Source organism: Clupea harengus, chromosome 12, assembly GCF_900700415.2.
Source record: "Clupea harengus chromosome 12, Ch_v2.0.2, whole genome shotgun sequence".
Taxonomy (NCBI): Eukaryota; Metazoa; Chordata; class Actinopteri; order Clupeiformes; family Clupeidae; genus Clupea; species Clupea harengus.
Window position 1 is genome coordinate 26,425,252 of NC_045163.1, and position 22,608 is coordinate 26,447,859.

The 22,608-nt window shown below is 43.7% G+C and overlaps 1 protein-coding gene across 8 annotated transcripts in view; it reads left to right on the forward strand.

Moving 5' to 3' along the window:
- The window catches only part of nrg1 (neuregulin 1), a 105,250-nt gene extending 93,264 nt beyond the window's left edge, over positions 1-11,986 (forward strand). For 2 of the 8 annotated variants that reach the window (XM_031578153.2, XM_031578154.2), the window contains exons 6-11: positions 5,315-5,417; positions 5,777-5,906; positions 6,361-6,485; positions 7,484-7,699; positions 8,561-9,013; positions 9,156-11,986. In XM_031578153.2, the coding sequence (XP_031434013.1) occupies positions 5,315-5,417; positions 5,777-5,906; positions 6,361-6,485; positions 7,484-7,699; positions 8,561-9,013; positions 9,156-9,429 (1,301 nt within the window). In that variant the 3' untranslated portion in view covers positions 9,430-11,986. Of the gene's footprint in view, positions 1-2,074; positions 2,099-5,314; positions 5,418-5,776; positions 5,907-6,360; positions 6,486-7,483; positions 7,700-8,560 lie in introns of all 8 variants that reach the window. The other 6 variants (XM_031578151.2, XM_031578148.2, XM_031578152.2 and 3 more) reach the window with 5 other exon arrangements.
- Positions 11,987-22,608: the final 10,622 nt, after the last annotated feature.

Below are 22,608 nucleotides of genomic sequence, written 5' to 3' on the forward strand. Positions count from 1 at the left end.
TTAGAATAGCTCAAAAAAAGAAAAATCCTCAGAGCTGTCAGTTGTTTAACATTTTAATTCAGTTGCAATATTAAGCTGTCAGTCACCCAGCTGCCCCCCACTCCACCCCATTCAACAGACTGTAAACATCATCACTTAACTCCTAGCCTCGCTTTACAAACATATTGAGCTAGAACATGCTTCTGAGCACTAGTCACTGCGTGTAGGAACAAAAAACGAAACCCTGAATAGACCTTATTATCGGCCGACGTCCTTTGATGTGGCAGTAATGACCAGATGAGCTGCAGCTGCCTGTGCCTGAGTGTAGTGTGTGTGTAGTCTCCCGACTCGCTGCCTGACTGACCAACTGAGAGCACAGCAATCCTCTGAGCCACAAATATAACATCTTACATAGCCATCAGGCAAAGTTTTGGTCAAATCACCATTTAAATCTGGCTCTTGAGTCAAGTCTCAAGTCAAGGCAATTCTGTTTATGACCCATTTTAGTTTATTATGAATACTCAGCGTTAGGATGGACCACTGTTATTATACCTGTAGCTTCAGGGAGGTTGAGGTTCTACATTTGAGTTGTGTAGCGTTAAAGGCATGTGGTTTGAGGGGGAACAGTGCTCCGAGATGTAAACAGACCATAAAGATAAAAGTTACTTTAAAAGGAATGCTAACGTGGTCTGGTCCTCTCATCATGTGGTTTAGGTCCTTTTACGTAGCGCGTTTTAAAGACTTGTAACCACTAACATTAAACACCCTGTGTAAACCGTAGATTGCTGTGAAAAAGCAGCGCTACTGGAGTAACAGATGAGAACGGATCCACACCATACAGAAATAGAGGGCTGATGCCAGTTGAGAACGATTTGTTCAGTCGAGAAAAAAAAGTCAGCAAGATGAAGACGATGGCCAGCCATATCTCTTCCATATCATAATTAGCTTTGAATCCGTAGTTAGGTTTACTTAGTCTATGACTTGAAGGTCACATTTTTTGTTCACATGACCACTGAGACTTTGGTCAGTAATGTTAAACTCCGTCAAACATTGTTAGGTTGTTAACATTCTAACGGCACAACTGATCTTTCTTCAGGGGCGCTCTCAGGCTCATCTACATGCAAAGAAACACCGCCATGTTCACTTCAACCGGCATTACTGTAGGATCCCAGATAGACAATGACTGGAGTAAATCTTCTCAGACCCCATATCCTAGTCAGCCACTGTCCGGGCACTAAAGGATATACTCGCCAGTGACTCTTGCGGTATTTAGCAGGCTTCATAAAGACAGCTGTAGTGCCAGACAAACAGGGTGAGACTGACAGGATATCAAAGTTCAACATAGTCAATGGTTTACAGTGGAGTGGTTACTAAGATTCAACATTTCAAAGCGTCATTAGGTTTGACGTTGTCATCACCTGTGGGTAGACGTGTCAAGACGTGAAGTTTGACATTCAAGTGTGTTTTGATGGAATGTCGCCCGTGGTAGCTTTTGTTTGTTTCTTCATAACATACTTCATTTGGCATGGCTGTTTAACCAAGTACTGACAGCTGAGGGGCCGTAGTGAAACACGTCACAAGAGGTGTTTATCTTTGTGTGGAGAATGTAAAAGTGCACGTCTCTGACTGCATGCCTAGCAGACCTACATAGAGAGAGGTGGAGAGTTTTGGGGCCCTAACCTTTGGCTTCTGTGAGCCAGTCTTGACCAAATGCAAGCACAGTGATGTTTGCATGTGCATGCTATTGTGTTGAAATGATTTGGAGTATACTGGCAATGCTCAGTTGAATTTATTTTGATGGTCAATTTTAGTGTTGCTTATACAGCATAACTGATAATAACAGAGTAAGTCTAAGAGTTGAAAATGTCTTTGTGTGCTGTCCAGTACCATACTGGAATTAAATCATGACTTGTCAGGTTTTGTTCATATTTACATAACTCCACCCCACCATTTGAGTAGCACATCTAATGCAGTGTACAAGTTTTCAATGACACTCAATTCTCAAACCACTGTTTTGTTTTTTGTTGTTTTTTTTTTGTTTTTGTTTTTTTTGTTTGTTTCCTTTCTTCCTTTTGTCACCCTTCTGCCACGGCAGAACATCTGGGGATTGAATTTATGGGTATGGACCGCTTCTTCCTCCGTAGTGTGCAGACGTATCGTAGGACTAGAAGCTTGAGCCTCTCCTTCTTCTTAGACTCCTGCCAGCTTCTCTCGCGCTATTGAAGGGATCATACAGCCATAACTTTTACGGGAAACATTCTCACAGTGATTTCCCCAAAGAGGGTACCTCCCAAACATATGTGACAGCTTTGTCTGTGCACAGGCCAGCCATTCACTTGCATACCTGGAAATAGCCGTCTGTGCGATTTGTACTCCAGGCCGCCTGCTAGCCCTTAAGGGTTTAAGAAGTGCTGTGCTACTAACGTAGCCACTGTGAAAATGGAGTCCATCTGTTGTTCTGTCAGGCTAATTTCAAATTCAGAGAAGTTCCTGGTCAACTCCCCAGAAGCAATTTGATGTGCGAGCCAAAAAAAAAAAACACGGCAGGGAACACAGGGTCAGGCCGCCCGCTAATTTGTGGCCCAAATCGTCAGAGACTGTGAAGGATGTCTTTTAGCCACAGCTCTCGAAGACAACACGTCAGTGTCAGTCTCTAAAACATCCAGCACCACCCAGTGAGGCTAGATCACCCAGCTGTCAGAATCAGAGACATCTCACTGACGATGAGCGATTCATCTGAACTCTAAGCATATGTTAGCTTAGCATAGTCAACCACTTGAGTGTTGGCCCTGTGTCCTTATTGGCTGCGTAGCAGTTATGCTGTATGGAAAGATCCCTTCAGCTTTTGCTTTTGCCTGATCCCTCTCGTGCATCCCCCCTACCCTCCCTCCTCCCTGGTCTGCACCAAGGTTATTATAGTTAACGAAAACTAACGAAAAAACGAAAACGAGGTGTGATTTTTTTTTTCGTTAACTGAAATAAAAATAAAAACGAGGCTTTATAAAAAAACGATAACTAACTGAAACTGTATTGTGTCTTTACAAAACTAACTAAAATAAAATAGAATTATAGAGAAAATGTCCTTAGTTTTCGTCTTTGTCAATGTATTTCATAAATGTCAATTTATTTCATACATAGCCTTTTAGTCTATCTTCCGCCGTACCACTTTTAGTACACGCCCCTCACCTGGTTTCATGGCGGCAAAAGTCGGGAGAAAGCGACAGTCTTATTTGGGATTACCTTGAACAGTAACGTGCGGTGAGGTTCGTGGCTGGTGAGGCACTGACTCTTTCAGAGTCAGATTTACAAATATATAAACCCAATACAGTAGCTTAAATCACCATTCAATTGGCAGCTTGCACATTGACTACTGGTTGTTTTTCATATCAGCATTCTTCACACACACATAGGTAAGGTAGCTACATACAGTTGGCAGCTGCTAGCTTGTGATGAACTCGTGTTAATCAGTGTGATTATGCACTCGTGAATATGAACTCTTAAGAAGTTGCACAGGCCCCCTGAGGGTCTCCGCTCTACGTCCAAAATCAAATCTATTCTTGAGGTTCAAAATATTTACAAAGCAATTTGGCTTTGGATGTGAGAAGTCGATCGAGTTATCTTCTGTCCCGTGGTTTGAAGCAAACCTTTTAGCTACGGCATTGGTCTCCCATTATTGATCAATTCACGTTTTGATTGAAAGTCCAGTTATGAGAAATGTTTTAGCTTAGCTATAGAATTTTCTATTTTCGTAGTCAAGGTAAAATATAAGAGAGTAACGGCAGAACAAGCATTAACCCGACCGGTGGCCTCTCGCATGCTCCCTTCATTGAAGCTGTTTGCCTCCTCTCCGTGCTTTTTCACTGCGGCTTTACGTCAGATCAGCAAAACTAAATAGATTCTACGCATGCGCTTAACCCAGTTTGTGAGGGATTGCGCAATCTGAGATGAGGCACAGCTCGTCGCTGCCTCACCGTCTCGCTGTCTCCTGTCTGTTTGAGCAGGACATGCGCAAATTCTGACTGACACACGTCTGACACATATCTTTCATAGTTGTCTTTTGTGGATGGCTGTTCATCTGTCCTAAGTGAATACTTTTTTTTTAAATGGTATGTTTGGTGAGTTTTTTTTTTTTACATATTATTTATTGTAGCTTGTATCTTCTATTCATTTTGAGCATTTGTTTTGCAAGCAAAAAAATTAAGCTTCCCTGACTGCTGCCGCCCGCCCCCCCCCCCCCCCCCCCCCCCCCTTGGTCTGTTGCATTCCGCAGTAAAGACTAAAACTAATACTGAAACTAATAAAAACTAAACTCAAACTAAGCATTTTCAAAAAATAGAAACTAAACTAAACTAGCAAACCCGCTTTGAAAACTAATTAAAACTAAACTGAAATTGAAAACAAAAAGTCAAAACGAAATAAAAATAAAAACTAGTGAAAAATGCAAAACTATAATAACCTTGGTCTGCACACGCCTTCTTCTCCCTGTCTCACGCATGCTGTGGCATAACATCCCCCCTCTCTTCTCTCCCTTCTTCTCTCTCTCTCCTTTTCTTCTCTTGTTCCTTTTTTTTATGTGTCATACCCTTTGTGATTCTATGTCTCTATCCTGTCATCCTGTTCAAAGTCGACCTAATGTGATTTTTTTTATTCCCCCCCAAACCCCTCTGAAGTGATGTACGATGGGGAGACAGAATTTGTGACATAAATGCTTGTTACTTTTTTTTGCAAAGCAAGAAAAAGTGATAGCCCCAGTCACGTAGAATGACTTGTAACAAGGTTTGCTCACAGTTTAGTCCAGGTGGATCAGATATGAGTTGATGCTTCAGTCCGTCGTATCTGATTTATACAATTTGTTTCCGATTATGTATCAAAAACCTAAATTTCACCAATTATCACATCTTTCCCTAATTAAAAAGTAAAACATATCATTTCCTGTGAACAAATGCTGTTACATTTTTAAACCATTAGCCTTAACACGTTAATGAAATGTTTGAGCTGCATGATTGAATGAAACTGGCATTTTTATGTGTATGCATCTGTGATTGTCATAACTGTGGGCATTATTGGATGCATTGCTGGAATGCATTATGTTTAACGTTATCCTTTGATGACTTAAGAATGAACATGGCCTTCTCTGCATTCTCTGTGTACTTACAGAAATGTCCCACATAGCTGTGTCACCCCACTGTTATGTCAATAACAACAAATGCCCACTGCTAGTATTTCAGCCTAAAATAGTTGTCCTAGTGCATTATGGTAGTTGTAGTTGGTTTAATGATTGGGATGTGGGGGTTTTGTCTTGGGAGTTATAAGAATATGTTGTTGTTTCTTCCAGAAGCTGAGGAGCTCTATCAGAAACGCGTTTTGACAATAACCGGAATCTGCATTGCACTCCTAGTGGTGGGAATTATGTGTGTGGTAGCCTACTGCAAAACAAAGTAATTCACACTCATATTCTATTCGCCATTTTGTTTTCTCCTAGACACATATGTGTTCCATTTCATCTTTCAAACATTCTGTACCATATTTATGTTTACAACATCGTCATGGTTTTCTTTTTTACTTTTTTGTTTTTTTAGAGAGAACGATGGATTTTAGTTACATAGAATATTTAAAGAATTTAAATTAAATTAAATTAAATTAAATTAGAATTCAAGCCAGACACTGTTGCCGTGGTTACCACTTGTGCATACTTCCTCCAGTGGACCTCCACCTTGACTGAATGATTGACCGCTCCCTCTCTCGCTCCCTCTCTCGCTCCCTCTCTCGCTCCTCTCTTTCTCTTTCCCTTCAACAGAAAACAGAGGCAAAAGTTCCATGACAGGCTGAGGCAGAGTTTACGCCAGCGCAACGCCATGGCCACCATGGCCAATGGACCCCACACACACCCACCACACCCACCCCCAGAAAACATCCAGCTTGTCAATGTAAGCTTGCTGCAGGCTGGCATACACAAGTCTGTGTGTGTGTGTGTGTGTGTGTGTGTGTGTGTGTGTGTGTGTGTGTGTGTGTCTCCTTGTGGATACCTGGGTAGGATAGGATTATACAGTTCCGGTAGAGTAAATATTTCATGCCATCATATTCAGTGAACTTTAACTGAAAGGCAGGGGAAGTAAGACCGCTTCAAGAAGAAGCATGAAGAGAGTGTTTCACTCATGAATGCCTGTACATTTCACTGTACTTACCGTGTGTAACATAACCTACATTTAACTTGCGTTGTACTACTTTGAAAATATTATTTACATTACATAATATTATCAGATTATTTTTGAGTTGTCTGATCTGATTATGTAACTCTGTGTGTATGTAACAGAACGGATTCACTCATGTCATGAATAATTGCTAATTTCACTACTATCACTTCTTTCACGATCCATTTAGCAATATATCTCTAAAAGCGCTCCACCTGCTAAACACGTCATAGAAAAGGAGACGTCCTTCTCCCCGAGCCAGTACACGTCTTCAGCTCACCAGGCCACCACTGTCACACACACCTCCAGCCAGAGGTAAGTCTGATCCCCACACACACACACACACACATCTCCCTCTCTCCTCTCCTCTCCCTCTTCATATCCAGCTCTCTCTCCTCTCTCTCTCTCTCTCTCTCTCTCTCTCCCTCTCTCTCGTTCTCTCTCTGCCGCTCTGGGCTGCCAGATAGCTGAGATGTGCCACGCGCTTATGTAACCCGCGCCCCCTGCTCTCTCTTCTTCTTCAGTGGGTTGAACGTGTCAGGACACATCAGTTCTTGCCCTCTGTGGCTATCGTAATGAAAGCAATCTCGCTTCCTCCAGCCCTCGCTCCTCTGCCCACTCGTGGTCGTGTAGTGGCAGAGGAATAGGACATTCAAATCAACTGGATGTTGTTGCCCGCCAGCAAGACCGTGATGAACACATCAGCCTTGACAGCCACTTAACTTCACTCAGACATTTTTAGAAATAGTCTTTTTAGCGATGGTTTTAATAGACGACTGTAGGGGCCGGCCTGCCAATGATGATTGATGTGATAACCAAAGCAAGCAGTATATGATCAAAGCTTCACGTCCAGCAGTAGCCTCTATCCTCCTCCCTTTCACCGCTGGACACATCTGAGTTCTGTAGTCCAAACATGTACTGTGCCCTGGCATTGTCTAGGATAGGTGTGATGGGTGTGAAATCAATGCTGGCTTTATAAGATCCACCCTCCTGCTGTAGCAGATGTTCAGTTGGAGCTGCCGTCTCTCTCTCTCTCTCCGTCTCTCTCTCTCTCTCTCTCTCTCTCCCTCCGTCACTGTCTATCGGTCTCTCTCTCTGTCTCTGTGTTTCTCTCTCCGTCTCTGTGTCTCTCTCTCTCTCTCTTTTTTTAGAGCCTCCGACCTGTCTGTCTGTTTCTGTCTCTCTCTGTCTGTCTCTCTCTCTGTATTTTAAGAGCCTCTGTCCTGTCTGTCTCTCTCTCTCTCACTCTCTCTCTCTGTCTGTCTCTCTCCCTATTTTAAGAGCCTGTGTCCTGTCACCATTTCTCTCCTCAGCTGGATGAACAGCAAGCATGAGAACATTGTGTCGGAGAGCCGCTCGGCGCTGGTGATGTCATCGGTGGAGGGCAGCCGGCAGGGCACACCCAGCCACCGGGGCCGCCTCAACGCCACCGGCGGCACCCGCGACCTCGGCGCCCGCGACCTCGCCGCCTACCTCAAGAGCACCAGGGACACGCCCGACTCCAGCCGAGACTCGCCCTACAGTGAGAGGTAGCGTAGCGTAGCGTAGCGTGCTAGGCGAGACTGTGGCGTGACAGACGGCGAAGCCTGGCGCCTGCTGCTGTTTATTTGTTGCTGTTGTTGCCAATGAAGCTTCACTTGTAGCCCCAGCCTTGCCAGTTGATGATGTATGCCTGTGATCAGCGCCAGAACTGCTGTGTGTTTGTCCACGTCTACGACTCGTGCGATAAGATGCTCGTCTCAGTTTCTCTCAATAGTCTCTTTTAATATGTCAAACATTTCAGAATACTGTTTCTTCAACACCTCGTATAATGGCCATTAGCCTGTGCGATTCAAACATGAATTAAGTTTCACACTGTCCCATTAATTTTCTTTATTTTTCAATGTCGGTGCAGCAGATTGTTTTCATGGCTCTGTGTCCAAATAATAAGATTCATTATCTTTATGGATTACTAGTCGTTATCTAAAAGTGTCTCAGAATAGCATAATCCATTACATTTGATGTAATCAATATTTTAATCAAATTAATTTCCTGGACTGGAAAAGAGCAACCTCATTTGCTTGCTTGTAATTTTTCTTGTGGATAGAATTGTGACAGTTTTGGTACTTTCGAGCCTTTTACCCAGAGAAAAGTTAGATTTAGATAGATTTTGTCACCTTGGAAGGTTGCCTATTCTGATATAATATGCCAATAGCAATAAAAATGAATAATTTTATTCTGTTTAGACTTTATTTAGTTACTTAGATATTGATTTGTTATTAACTTGATGTTTCTGTTCTGGCACAGTGGTGGTAATGAAGCATCCGTTCACGTGTCCTCTCTCTCTCTCTCTCTCTCTCTCTCTCTCTCTTCTCTCTCTCTCTCTCTCTCTCTCTCTCTCCCTCTCTCAGGTACGTGTCTGCCATGACGTCTCCGACTCACCTGTCCCACGTGGAGCTGCTGACCCCCGTGACCCCTGGCTCACCCCCCTCCGAGATGTCTGCGCCCCTCTCCAGCCTGGCCACGTCCGTCCCATCTGTGGCGGTCAGCCCCAGCGTGGACGAAGACCGGCCCCTCCTCTTCCTCACCCCGCCGCGACTGAGGGACAAGCAGAGGCCAGGCTGCGGGGGCAGCAGCGGGGGCCGCGGCGGGGGTGGAGGTCACGGGCACAACCACGTCAGCGGAGTCGCGGGGGCACACCAGTGCAGCAAGCGCAACTCGGCCCACTACAACCACGGGCAGGACCCCACCCCGCCCCCCAGCCCCCTGCACATCGACGAGGATGAGTACGAGAGCACGCAGGAGTGCGAGGTCGCCATCGCCATGACGCCGACAGCACCGATGGCTGCTGTGGTGACCCGCCCGCCGTCCCCTGTCTTCTCCAAGAAAGTCCCCGGCAGCCACCACCGCCGCCGCCGCCACTGCCACCAAAAGAACAAAGCCCAACGGCATTGCCGTGGGTGCTGATACGGTGGCCAGGCAGGGCCAAGCAGAGCCAGCAGTCAGGGCGCCGACGGCAGTGCCAGCCGCTAGCGACAGCAGCTCGGAGGAGAGCAGCAGCTCGGAGGAGAGCGAGACGGAGGACGAGCGCGCGGGCGAGGACACGCCCTTCCTCAGTATACAGAATCCCGCAGCGGGGGGCCCTGAGGCGCTCACCACACCGGCGCTGCGGCCGGTCGACGGCAGCAGGACTAACCCCGCGCTCCGCCTCTCTCCACAGGAGGACCTGCAGGTGCGCTTATCCAGCGTGATCACCAACCAAGACCCCATCGCTGTATAGAAGAAACAACCAACCAACCAATCCCCAACGCAACACTACAGATGCTTCAAACATACCTAAGGCTGAGTTTAGACAAACTAAATGAAAACAAAACAAAAAAAAAATACTGCTATACAGAGTCACCATTAAACCTTTATTTTCTATAAATTATAGTATTTGAGGGAGAGCGTGGGGGAAAAAAAAACAAATTGCTAATAACAAAAAAAGAACAAAAAAGACAGAACTTTTATTTTAGAGATGTAGTTAATAAAGTCTTTTATAAATTAAATGTGTGCAGATGCGTTTGTGGAAGGAAGTGCCATACACTTTAATGTAGCAGGAGTCACAGTATTTCAACGGCAAAATATATATATAAATATAAAAAAATAATATATCAATGGTGCCTTTATTTTCAGTTAGAGGAACTTTAGGGAACTACTTTGACACTGAGCCATATATTCGTCCATGTGAACCATCTGATGACTGATTTGGAAGGGCAATAGAGCCACCAGCATTAATTCATTAATTGTCGTATTTTTTCATCAAACCACAGCAAAACTGTCCACGGAGGGTGCAGAGATGGCACGTCTAAATGTGTCATTTTTGAAGTGTCAGCGTGTCTTATGGACGCAACTGCAGCAATTGAGGATTAGAGATCTGATCCTGGGAATAGGAATTAGGGAAAATACGCTGAATAACCTTCCCAATCAAAACAGTACGTTTACCATGTATGGTTAGGGGTTCAGATTAGTCAGATTTATGTAAAGATATATATATGGCTGTTTATTATTGCGACGCAGGAATCTTGTAAGTACATCATTGATTTTATCCCCATTACAACAAAAAAAAACGTATCTATTATAGATTGAGATTAACCAACTCTGATAGCAGCAACATTTGGGATCATGGCACACAGAAGGAGAGCAATAGGACATATCTGTACATTTGAGGAATGTGAAGGTTTTGTTGTTGGCCATCACATGAAATGGCCGTCAACCTGTTTCCTGTATGAATGAATGACTGAATATATGGCTCATTCTGTCAGTGTTTTGACACATCCAGAGGTTCTTGAGTAATGCATTGTGGGGGAAATATAGCACCATTTGAAAATATCGACCACATTATAGATGGCAAGTGCTTTTCTGTGCGACTGTGTTTTTTTTTTATGTTGCTGTCATTTTGTTTTTTGTTTGTTTTTTAGGTTTTAATTTTTTGCATATGTCCTTCCAGTACATGTTACCAATGTTACATTATCTAAAGTGTTCCTTTTTGTGTTTGATATATTAAACGCTCTTTTATTTCAGATTTATACTGTATGTATGGAAGACTTACTTTAGTGTAAATCTCATAAGAAGTATTTTTTTTTTGTTACCATCCTAAATATACATTTGGGAGTTATGCATATTGAGAAAAAAAAAAAAAAGTTGTCACAGCCTTCTGAAATGACCAATATACTGACACACATATACATTTCCCTGTCTATACATTTAGAGGCTCCTCAATCTGCAAGGCCTTGTGCACATGGTTACATTGCAGATAACTAGCAACCATGTTTGACTCCTTTTAGCGTTATCAGCCTTATTATATTATGTATATGTCTCCTTTTGAGTTCCTCATACCATTGGTTATGACATTTTATACAGAAAGAAGCGGCCCGTTGAAGATGCTTTTACAGTTATTTGTATTTATTTAATTTATTTATTTATTTATGTTTGTATTTATTATGTGGGCCTTACATAGACTATCATAAATTCTATATTTTAATAGTTTTCTTGTATTTTTTATTTTTTTTTCTTCGCTCAATGTTTTATTGTTATTTTTTTCATCACCATCCTAAACCACATGGCTTGTCATTCAGCATAACAATAATATAAATAAATGTACATTGCCAATGTACTTGATTGTATGGTGGTTCTTAGTATAGCGCTGTAAAACCATGAAAACCTTCACAATTACCCCATGGTGCATTGCTTTCAAACCGAGATGTGTCTGTTGGTTGATTTATGTAAATACTCCACACAAAAACCATCAGTTCTTTGGGTTGCAGTTGAAATGGTAAACTGTTGCCTCTGTGTCTCATCAACCTCAGCCCCCCCTGGTCGCCTGTGCTTGAGCCTCCCCGCTGTACCTAACAGATGCTGATTTTGTGCAGACCCACTTGTTCTTTTTTTTTTTTTTTTTTTTTAAACATCCCAGTATCCATTCCATTTAATTGTATTCATATAAAAAAAAATGTGTGCAGTGTGACAACACAAACACACAAACACAACACGACACACTCGACTGGGTTACCACAGTGCAAGATAAGCCCGTAGTGCTACAGCTCCATGTCACTGTGAAGTGCGAGATGATTGATTTAAACAGTGATGCTGAAGAAGAAAGCTGAACGCACCCCACCCACGCTGCATGACCACACACATGGACACAAACGCAGGCATGCCCGTCGCACCGGATGTGCTGAGATGATGTGCATGAATGGAGATGTCAAACGAGACCATTACAATGGCCACCGTTTCTTTCTTTTTAGTTTTCCGACTCCTTCATTGAATTTCCATTAAATGAAACTGCTCATTCCCAACCTAGTGTGTGACATCTTTAGTATTTTTGACAGCTTATCCTTGTGTCCTGCACGAACCCTTTTTCAGTTAATGATTGACGACAAAATAATGACATTAAAGCAATATTTTAAAAACGTTGCTGGTATTTATCAAAAAGAGGTCAGTGCAGTAACTGTTCTAACTGATGTTAGGTAAGATCATTTACCGTCTGACAAGAAATAAGTCATTTGTTGACAGTAGACTTTGAATTTCATGTAGTCATTGGCAAGAAATATGTTTTTGGCAAACTAGTAAAATCTCAACCAAACCTTTACACTAACAATTGCAGCCACTTCAAATCGGTTTCACCTTTGAAGGAAGAAGACGTTACCTAGATAACTATAAATGATTAACAACGACATTACACTACATGATTACAATATATATAGATATATAGATATATGTACATAGTTCTAAGGTATTTATCAACTAGAGGGGTATACCTCATTTATCACCCTGGGTGTGAGGTGAGACTAGAGATGGCCGATCTTTCATATAACCAGGTTATGAAACAGGACTTCAGAGATGATCAGACAATTTAAACATCCATATTTTAGAAGTCATGCTTTTGCTTGAGGTTTTAGACCTTGGCTTCTGCAAAAGTGCAGTGAGAATGTTCATAATTAATGGCAAATAAAATGTATTCAATTTAACTCGATTTAACAAGCAGGAAGATTAGAGCGGCTTTAATAACCCTTTTAGCCTACAACTCCCATGTTGCACTTGCACTGGCTCTCCTTCCAGACATGTTCCCCTGGCCCAGATACTACAGCGTCGCTTACACTGCGTTCCATTCATCCCTCTCCCTCGGTCACAATCAGGAGATAAGACGTCTTGACCCATGTTGGTTTTGGACCTTGGAAGAGAGAAGGTTCATTCGCTACCACACAGACCATTATCAAACTAACACTGAATCTCAAACGGTAGGGAAAGACCAGGTTCATTCGCTACCACACAGACCATGATTATCAAACTAACACTGAATCTCAAACGGTAGGAAAATGCCTGAGCAACAGACTCAGGACTCTTCATTTGCAATGCTTGTCTTGCAGCGGTGCTACAAATACACGATGTATTGTATCTAAAAGTCTGGAATAATACCTAGAGTCTGATTAGAGAAGTGTAATGGCACTTAAAGGCCAAACATAATTTACCACGGTATGAGTTTTCTTATCTGCCTCCTCAGATGAAGCACCTATCTGACTAATTGCTGTAGAAAGGTGGGGGTGGCGATGGTTGCGGTGAATGAGTGCTACAGTTAATCAGTAGCATGAGAAACAGTTGCCTGGACGGAGAGCGGTGACATCGGTTACCTCATGGAATGTAGGCCAAGGTAAATAGTTCACCTCAAAAACAGCGCCGCGAGAAACGACCATTGCACCGTGTTCTTAAAATAGCCAGAAAAAACCTAATCCAGCCCACTCCCAGCCTCCAGGGTTAGAATGCACTCCAATTCTGTGTGTCGAATATGACAGTATGACACGAGCCTGGCTCTGCTGAACCAGTGCTTTATCGTCAGTGCATTCCTGACTGCAATAGTGCCTATAGATCTTACACATAGTTACTTCAGGTGGAAGTGGTTATATGATGAATTACTGGAAGAAGGAATGACTCATTATTATGTAACCTAATATGAAAGTCTACAGTTCAAGAGACCGATAGTATAAATGTGCATATGCTTGTATGGCTGATAACATCGGAAGTCCAGATAGCATAACTATCATTCATGCTTTGTTAAACCCATTAAAACAGGCCAGAGTGGCATACATTCACAGAGAGGGTCCCTGCTTGTGCTAACATCAGCTGCGGGGGCTGGATAGGAACATGCACAAGGACACGCAAGGAGAACTTTTCTGCCTCAGCTCTTGCTCCAAGCTCCACACTCCTGGTGGGAGATGGGCATGAGCTTGAGCAGTAAGTCCCCGAAGAGGAGGGACGGATGTCTCCCCCCAGCTCTGCTCCAGCCATTTTGCTCCACGCTCGTAGTCGCTCGCTGTTCACAGATCAGTGGAAACATTCCGTGGATCTCCCACTTCATGTCTTTTGTTCAACCCCCTGGTGAAGTCAAAAAGGATGAATGCGATGCATTTTGTATGACTACACATGGATTATATAAACAGGACTTAGATCCACAGTTAAGCCTAGATCCACACTTTTTTTGGCTGTACATTTATTTGAATTCAATTAGATGAATTATACTTTGATGAGTTATTCAGCAGTGATGGCAAGTAAAATTAATATTTATAATTAATGTAATATATCTTTAGATAAGCACTCTGCCTCTGTGTTTTACTGTAGGGTGTCAGAGGGGAACTATGAAAAGCTCTGATATTTGGTGAATAATAGAATTTTTTATTACACTCTGCACATTGAAATTCAGAACATAGTCCTGAAAAAAAGCCCCTCGCCCCCCCCCCCCATTATCTCAGAACATGTACGCACGTCTTAAGAAACTAAAGCATTATTCAGAACCCTTACACTGAGAGCGGGCTGCTCCCCCTGGTCATTATACCACTGCTCCCATGAAACGGAGACGGAGTGCAACAACATACTGTGCTGTTCATCTGCTTAGTGCAGTTATTAAAATGGGTTACGTGTCTTTTGTTGATCCACTGATGGTGGATTGAACACTGCATTTTTGTTCTTTAGGAACATGAGGAGCAAAAAGTGCCCGGGGAAGATGATCTCACATTTAAATTTGGGAAAAAGCAGAAGCTTGCTGGACAAGAGCAAAGTCCAATAGTGATGCAAATTATGCTCATTTAAAAAGATGCACTATGTAGGTTATGAAAATGATAACATCTGACATCACCAACAAACTGAATTAAAAGCATAATTTATCAAAACTACTAACTGTTCAGACAACTGGCCAGTTGTGGACAGCCCTGTGTATTGTGATGCTGGCGGCTGGACTTGGACACACTGATGCTATTCTCAGAGTTATGCCTCGTCTGGGAATATACGGCCTGTTGGAAGTACTCCAAGAGAGTGAAATCAGTTTCTAGGCCATTGAAAAGAAGAAAGGGCTTTTTGAAAGTGTGCCATTTCAACATTTTAGGGTGCGAAAGCGTGTACCTAAGATGGCTGGGCACACACTGCTGCCTGCCTGTGTGGGAACGGCTGACACTGTAAGAGGTTAACCGCGTGCCAAGTCAGCTTACTGCTACATGGAACATGATGTCAACTCACATTGGTCCAAATACTGATACGGCCCAGACTCTCTCAGAACCATACATTTGGGCTACGTGAAGCGCCCCCCCCCCCCCCCCCCCCCAAAGGAAAATTGAAACAGCTAGAAGGCGGGCACATAAAGACGATGCAGTCTGGCCATGAGTGTTTTCCATATGTCTCCTGTGGAATCTCATAAATGCGTTTGGATAGAATCAGACATTTACTGCATTAGCCTTGAAAACTCGCGCAATGAACGTGAAACTCCTGAAACGGGTGTCTTTTCCATTGGCTGCATCACGTAATGAAACTTCATGACAGAATTACAGCGAGGTGACATACATACAATGCTATTTTCTGAACCATCTCACTCATGTTGACTATTTTCCAAACCTGTCACCTACAGTATCCCCTGGTGGAAAGGCCCATGGAAGAGTCACCCGTCCAGAAAAACAAGAATGTGTTTATCTCACATGCTTGGCATGCCTGAGGAGAACGGACGACTCCATCAGGCCACTCTCAGAAGCCCTTAACTGGCCCAGCTGGATTCCAGGTTTCTATCTGAACCCCCCTGGGTGTGAAAAAGTGTGAAATGCCAAAACCCGACTGATACTTGGAGGAATGCAGGACTGGTGAGAAGGTAAGGTACGCAGGACGGGTGACATTGCTTTGGGGGTGGGAAGTAACAGCGAGGCGTTGGCGGTTGGTCGGGCCGTTCTCGTCTTTTGAGAGTTGTGAACTTTGCTCAGCGTCGCGCCGCGTCGTTTGTCCTCCGTGTGGAACAGACATCTCCCTGGGCCCTGGCGTGTCAGCTTCTTCTTCTCGCACAGATCTGACAGGAAGCTGTTGCTCACCAAGCGCACATTTCAGCAAAATGTCATGCACTGGACGTGTCACAACTTATATATTTATATACGCAACTTAGATATTTATATACGCCTACATATAAGACTTTTTACAAAACAGCTCGTTATGCCACCAAATGTTTTTTTTTCTTTTTTTTTTTTTTAAAGATTACTGGGAAACGATGAGTCATGCCACTAGCACCTGTGTTTAGCTTCACCAGAACAGCTTAAACATTCAGTGTTATTAATGCCTTTGTTTGCATGGTGCTCTGCCGCGACCCTCGACCTCTTCCCCCCTCTGACTACGTTCTCTGGAAGTGATGCTCCCCAGCCCGTGCTCCGCAGTGCCGACGCGACCGCCGGACACCCGACGTGGAAGGAATCCCCTTGAAGAGGAGCAGCCGCGTCTCCTCTGCCGCTGAGACGGCGGTCCGCTGCGGTCGGACCCCCTGGAAAAAAAAGGGGCCCCTTTGTCTCCTGGCCTGGGGCCTCCTTCAGGGCTTAGCTGGTGTCCTGAGCTCTTAATTGGAGTGAGCGAGGAAGCCTCTGGAGTCCAGTGAAACTGTTTATCACTGTTATTGAAACAGCTGCTGCATAGTTGCCGGGGGAAACTCCCTTCGGAAGCTCAGGCCGAGATGAGGCAGATTTTGGTCACGCTTCAGTGGGCGATCCTTTGGACAGCAGCACATGGTGGAGGGGGGGGGGGGGGAGGGGGCTGGAGAGGGGTCAGGGTGGTGGGGTGATGGTTGGGGAGGGGGTTGGGGGTGGTGGTGGTTGAGGGTTAAAGGTTTACAGCCTAGACATCTGTGGGGGTGAAGTACTCGCAAAACTTCAAAAACGCCACTGGCAAAATCGAGAAAAATTGTGAGAAATTTGTATTGCTTCGGTTAGCGTAGTTTAGCTTGTGTGGCTTCTTCTTTGTCTGCCAATAAAGTGCCACGCTGCAGCACATCTTCCTCTTCCTCTTCCTCTTCCTCCACAGCAGCGCCCGCTGCCAAACAGAACAAAGGTACAGACCTGTCTGAGGTCTGGCCTGGTAGAAGAGCAGGATGCCTAAGAGCTTCATATATACCGTAGTTTTGCTCCACATCGACATATTTCAGACAAACAATCTGCTGTTCAATGAATGCAACGCTGTGACAAAAGAGAAAAGGTCACCTCCTACGTGAGACACTGTAGGCTCCAAACACACACTGGCCTGAATTGCGAGTGGCTATTGTATTTTGTATAAAGATTTTCATAACTAAAATTTTTTCCTCAACAATAACAATAACAATAGAAATGACATTTAGTGTGTATACAACTGATGACATGTCAGGTCTACTAGAAATCCCTTGGTGTGATAAAAGTCAAAAACATTCCACTGTGTATAATCGGAAACAGTGGGAGATGTAGGGGGAATGCCTGAGGTTAACCCACGACGGAAACAATCCTAAGCCTGATAGAATCTCTAACTAAATATTTATGTGTGTGCTTCTCCTTGGCTGACACATCCAGACGTCATGATTATAGATACCTTGTGAAGTGAAGTCACTATCCTGCCATACAACATGGCTAAGTGCCGTTTTTTTTAAAGGCTGAACTTGAAGATAGCTTGACACGAAAAGAATACTGAATGGTTTCCTCCAAAACTGTTTTACTCGGCCTGAGGCCTTAGACAGCTTTGATAATTGGGGAAATCTCAAACAGGGAAAGGACTGGAAGGAGACGGAGCTCAGGTGTTGTTCTTGATGTGACACTTAATTGGATGCTTCGCTTGCGTGGAACAGAACTTCATTACCGTGTTGTCCAACGGGTGGCCGAGAGCACAATTATCTGCCTGAGCAGGTATACAGTCAACCATGTAAGGAGTGGTAATCAGATTCACTGGGAGCAAATGGCAGCTTTTTCCCCCCCAGTGTCTCCGAGTCTGCTTGCACTGTTTTCCTAGTATTACTGCTGATACCAACTGCTAAGTGTGTACACTCGAATCAAAGGAAATTCAGTCTATCCACTCAACAGCCTCAGGATCTTGGGCCAGTATAAAATTCAGCAACTAAATAGTCAGAACCCGGCGAAAAGCCTCAAATGGATTATGGATTTAAATTATGACCGTCCATGACGATTCCCATCATTATTATGATTTCACTCATTTCAGCCTGCATTTGCATAGCACTCACAGTCGGAGTCAACCAGGAATCACAAAACAAAACAACAATAACTTGGCCGAACTCCATGGGAAATATGATATCACAGATAATCACGCTGAGACCAAGGCCAGCAGTTTGTCATATCGTGATGAATTAGGAGTATACTTATAGCCGCTCATCGTAATTCATTTTCAATCATGGTTCCTAAATTAGTCCACTCTTCACGTCAGCAAAGTGCCTGCCCTCCACCAAGATGGGCTTGCAGCCCGAAACATTCATATCAAACAGAGTCAGCAGTTCTTACAAGATACACCAGGAAATATATGATGCTCTACTCCTCTCCCCTGAGGTTTCATATATATATATATATATATATATATATACACACACACACACACACACACAAACACACAAACACACACCTCGAGTTTGAAAAGCAATTGAAATGTGTCCTATGAGTGCAGAACCGTGTGGATGATCTGCGGCGTGTTTGCGATACGATGAGCTGTAGACACACACTCATACAGCCCTAGAGCTCAAGGCGTGTTGTTCCTGTACGGTAAGGCCAACTCATTCCCCTGCCTTTTGCTGACCAATGAAACTGGGTGAGTAGTCAGCACAGCTGTTTGGAAGGTTCCAAACGTTCCTGGATGTTCTACCGATTTGGCAGCGAAGGAGAAGTCCGTTTATTTCACCCCAGTGTCCCGATGGCAACAGAATGTTCACAGAACTGTGTGAGGCATGAATACAAGGTCTGAATTAAGTAGGATTTTTCAACATTCAATTTTGGATTCGAGGGTGTATTTTTTTTTGCATTCGTTGGCTTGATTTGACCAGAAACAGGTGTTGGTTGTTGCAAGAACAGAACCACTGACTCGTATTCCTTCTGGAAGTTTGGAGACATACCAGCTTCCTCACGCACAGCATCGCGGGAACATTAGACGAGTTCTGCAGCATATGTGTCTGATGCTTAACATTGAGGGCAAAGCCTGTCAACTCCAGCATGACTCCAGCATTTTGAACTCTCTCCCTCACACTCACACACACACACACACACACACACACACACACACACACACACACACACACACTCCCTTGAGATCCATTGCATTCTGCTTCATAGAACAAGACGAGCAAAGTTTCTAATTAGACTTTAATTAAGACTAAAGCAGAGTTTTGTGAGTTTCCAGTAATGAGCTGGGTTGGGGAGCGACAGCGAAAGTGTGTGTCCTCAACTAGCCACTCTCCCTAAAGAACACACTGCAGTTAATGAGCGTACATATGATAGGAACACTGTGTGTCCTATTTAGAATGTCCATGTACACTAAAAGTGTATGTGTGTGTGTGTGTCTATGTGTGTGTGTGTGTATGTGCGTGTGTGTGTGGTATTACATTAGGGACTTATTAATTCCATACAGCCCAAAAGGATGGAACTGTAAGTAGCAGACATCTGCTGGGACAGAAACGACTGTAGTGATTCAACAGTCACATTATGACAGAAAGTGTGTGTGTGTGTGTGTTGTGTGTGTGTGTGTCTGTGTGTGTGTGTGTGGTGTGTGTCTATGTGTATGTGTGTGTGTGTTGAACAGAAACGACTGTAGTGATTCAACAGTCACATTATGACAGAAAGTGTCTGTGTATGTGTGTGTGTGTGTGTGTGTGTGTGTGTTGAACAGAAACGACTGTAGTGATTCAACAGTCACATTATGACAGAAAGTGTCTATGTCTGTGTGTGTGTGTCATGTGTATGTGTGTGTGTGTGTGTGTGTGTGTGTGTGTGTCTATGTGTATGTGTGTGTGTGTGTATGTGTGTGTGTGTGTGTGTGTTGAACAGAAACGACTGTAGTGATTCAACAGTCACATTATGATAGAAGGTCACAGTCTTTCATGCTCCATCTTCTCTGGCCACGTTTTGGCAGACTGACTGACACTGCCGCTGGCATCTGCTGCCTCTGTGTGTTTCCATCCTGATCGACAGCGGTTATAATATACCCAGTGATCAACCAGGCCGTTGGATTCCTGGAAATTGTATTGGAACACATGTCTATGAAGGTTACTTGTCCATTCTCATCTGTGTCTGTCAGAGTTACATGCTTTAAGGTTTCCTTCCCAAGCAAATTTTGTCTGTGCCGAATAAAGAAGCAGTCGTGATAGTGATGTTACGAAATGATCACAAACTTCACTCCAGTAGGTTGCAGTCGTGATCGTGATGTTACGATATGATCACAAACTTCACTCAGGTAGGTTGCAGTCGTGATCGTGACGTTACGATATGATCACAAACTTCACTCCAGTAGGTTGCAGTGGTGATAGTGATGTTACGATATGATCACAAACTTCACTCCAGTAAGTTGCAGTGGTGATCGTGATGTTACGATATGATCACAAACTTCACTACAGTAGGTTGCAGTCGTGATCGTGATGTTACGATACGATCACAAACTTCGCTCCAGTAGATTGCAGTGATAGTGATGTTACGATATGATCACAAACTTCACTCCAGTAGGTCGCAGTCGTGATCGTGACGTTTACGATATGATCACAAACTTCACTCAGGTAGGTTGCATCTAAATCATTTAACTCAAAACCAGGACACAGAGACAAAGGAGGGGAAATATGACCCAAATATCAGGCGGCCATTTAGAAATCATTGGGGGGCCAACGTTTTTGTGAAGCTGTCAAGAAACCACAAGAAGAAAATATCACCACCCTCCTTGTTTTCAAACTTTTATACCAGTCCTGACAAGGTGACATGATAGGACCGATACACATAATGAATTGTTGGCGCTGCCCAGATCCCAGTTGTATACTTCTGAAGCCCGATGAGAGTGGAGCTCCATTGGCCCCCGGGGGGACGAGGGCCTTCAGATGGTAATTTAGCGGCTGATCACTTGATTCATTCCCCCGACCGCGGCAGATTTCTGCACTGATTGCGCAATCTATCAAGTGGCAGCCAAAGATCGTGTAAAAGTGGCGTAGATGCCTATCTGGCCAGGCTCTGGGTCCCACAGCGTCTTTCACAATCATGGGCGCTTAAACACAGCAGGCTTGTTCAGTCGTCTCGGCCCCCTTCAAAAGACAGACAAGAGAAGCGGGGGGGGGGGGGGGTTAGCGACGTGTGAAGTCTAGGCCCCAGAGACACAGTTATGTATTTTTCCAAAGTGATGGAATGACATTTCTTTTCTTTTACGCCCACGAATGTTTTTGGTGGTTTTTTTTTGTGTTTTTTTTTTTACAAACCTATAGATCAGTCAAGTTCAGACTGGAAAATGCCTGCAATCTCAAAAAGTCTAATCTCAAGCATTCTTCTTGCTTTTCTGTTCGGCTCTGTCATGTGCTTGGCATGCTGAATGATACAGATCAACATTTTAAGAGTTTTTACATTTACTCTCCCAGAAAGCATGTGGGTATGTTTTCACGTTCTTCTCGTAGTGAAACGAGAGTGACAGCTACACGTGATTCTTCACGGTATCACTCGGAAGCAGCTGAGCAGGGCACTGCGGTCGGGCTTCTTCCTCCATGTGGAAACCAGAGAGACCTCAACAGAAACAACACCACATTAAACTCCACCAGCCATCTTTCATCTGTACAAAATGAGAAACATACCATTCAGTTCCGAGCACTGAGATCACAGATCGTTATACTACATTGGACTTCCAATCTGTCAAACAGAATATAGAACATACAATCTGTCAAGTAACTCACCAGACCAGATACTGCAAAGAACATTACCAGATATGGGTGGATTTAATGGCATGTACAGAACACTAGTAATGAAATGATGACTTATTCAATCATCATCTCATATAAAAAGCCAACATCTTTAAAATACAGAGACTGGATTTCACATTTGGACAGAATACCAGTGGATACATTTTGAAAGTCACTCATCTCTTGCCAAAAAATGGTGAACAGTTCTCGCTTCATTGGGGATTAAATTGCATACACTGAACTTGAGAGAGTGGCCTTAAAAATGGCCTCCCGCTGTTTCGTGCAGGGGTATTTAAGGACAGAGCTCCATTTGCACGCCTGGTTGATCTGAATAATTCATAATGCCATGGAGTTGATGGTCATGTCATACGGACTGTGTCTTTCATGTGTGCCGAAAAAACGACACGGGAAGCACGCCACCAGGCAAGACAAAGTCCCTGAACACCTGGGGTGCTCCACTTTGGCAGTGTGGAACTTGATTTTTCTATACTGACCAATCTTTAGTCTTTTAAGATGTTGCAACAATGTAATAAGAATGAAAAGACAAAATGTGAGAAGACATCATTTTTGCATTCTCAGGTAATGATGTGATCTGTATCTATGAAACCTGAGATGTAGGAATTGTGTTCCAGAAAAGATCCGGCCACATCATTCCTGAACGGCATTACTAACACAATGCATGCAAGGGCCCATTCTGTAACCTAAAGGCGTTGCGTAAAAGAGTTCATTCTATCCGTCAGTGACACCTAC